Raw genomic sequence first — 1,546 nt, forward strand, 5'->3', positions numbered from 1 at the left:
CACGGCCACGCAGCCCGTGTGGAAGGCGTCCCGGCAGAGCTCGCACTGGACCATCGGGGCGGCCGGGGCCTTCTGGCACAGGCAGACCTTCATCTCCGCCTCCTGGCCGGGCGCCAGCAGCTTCCCCTCGTTGGCCAGGCGGAGGGACTGCAGGGCCTCCATCTCCCGGAGGCGGGCTTCCCCCAGGGCCGCCATCTGAAAGGCAGGGACAGAGGAGAGCGTCATGCGTGTGAAGTGCGGGGACACCGTGCCAGCCTGCAGGCGGCAGTGAGGGACGGGCCTCCTGCACTGGATGTGAGCGCTCTCCCCGCATGCGCCACCGAGAGTCTAACTTCCTGCCCCTCGTCTCCCACAGAAGGGCCTGCTCTGCACACGCTCGGTGCACTGAGTCCTGAGGTCTCCGTCGGCTTCCGGCCCAGTCGCTGCAGATGGAGGCGCCTCCTGGAGCAGCCGCCACATGACCGTTGGCCATGTCTACTGTCTGCAACACTGGCCGTGTGTGCGCTGGACCCAGCAGCCCCTGGCCCCTCGTGAAGGGTCCGTGATGGGTGATGGGTAAAGACGGGGCACAGACACAGGAGACATTGCTCAGCCGTAAGGAAGGAAACCCTGCCGTGTGCTACATGGAGGGACCCGAGGGCGTCGGCCAGTGACACCGTCAGAGAGACGAGTCGTCCACCTCACTGTCATGGAATCTAGACGCCCCAAGCGCAGACACAGAGCAGAGTGGTGGGTGCCAGGGGCGGGTGGCGAGTGGGCACTGTGGGTGCAGGGGGTCAAAAGGCCCAGGCGTCCAGCTTTAGCCGAGGCCAGTCCTGGGGCAGCACCCAGGGTGGTGGCTGCACTGCGGATGGACAGGCCAGGGGCCAGCAGACCCTAAGCTTCTTATTAAAAGTCTCTGTGTGGTGAGGTGTTTAGACTGTGATCATTCACAACACAGACACCCAATCGCGCTCTGTGCGCCCGAAACTGAAGCCATGCTACGTGTCAATTGTACCTCAATTAAAAAACGTCTTTTAAGCACCCAAATCACACTCCTCTGCCCGGAACTGCTCACTGAACACGGCCACGTACGGCCTCGTCCTGAGACAGGCTTCCTGAATTGCTACGCTCGCTCAGCGCAGGCCCCGCAGACACCCAGCCCGCCCTCAGGCCTTTCTCACCGTCAGGTCGTCAGCACCTAGCACCCCCGCCCCCCAGATCTGCTGGCCTCTGTGCATCTTCCATGGGACACTTTCCCTTTCCACGGGTTCCAGGAAGTCCTTCTGGTAAACAGAGTATTTGTAACTCGGCTCTCCTGCTGGCCCTCCTCGCAGACGTGTACTTGGGGGCCCGGCCACTCACCTTGGTGAGGGCTGCGATTCTCTGGGCCAGCTCGGCCTCCACCTCCGGCAGCGTCTCTGCCTTCCGCAGGGTCTGCTGCAGCTTCTGCTCTGCCACCTCCAGCAGCTCCTGCAGGTGTCGAGCCTTCTCCTCACACTGGAGAGTGTGGCAGGGGGGACAGTCAGGAGGGAGCGCTGCAGCCCCCCAGCCCCAGCACAGTGCC

General features: G+C 63.6%; 1 protein-coding gene across 1 annotated transcript in view; it reads right to left on the reverse strand.

Annotated features, from left to right (window-relative positions):
- Positions 1–1,546, reverse strand: part of KDM5B (lysine (K)-specific demethylase 5B) — a 41,576-nt gene that overhangs the window by 4,299 nt on the left and 35,731 nt on the right. Inside the window, 2 exon segments of the mRNA XM_015559884.1 lie at positions 1–255; positions 1,345–1,479. The exon segment at positions 1–255 is cut by the window's left edge and continues 1 nt beyond it. Coding sequence (XP_015415370.1) covers positions 1–255; positions 1,345–1,479 — 390 coding nt within the window.

This window comes from Myotis davidii, unplaced genomic scaffold, assembly GCF_000327345.1.
Source record: "Myotis davidii unplaced genomic scaffold, ASM32734v1 scaffold1915, whole genome shotgun sequence".
Classification (NCBI taxonomy): Eukaryota; Metazoa; Chordata; class Mammalia; order Chiroptera; family Vespertilionidae; genus Myotis; species Myotis davidii.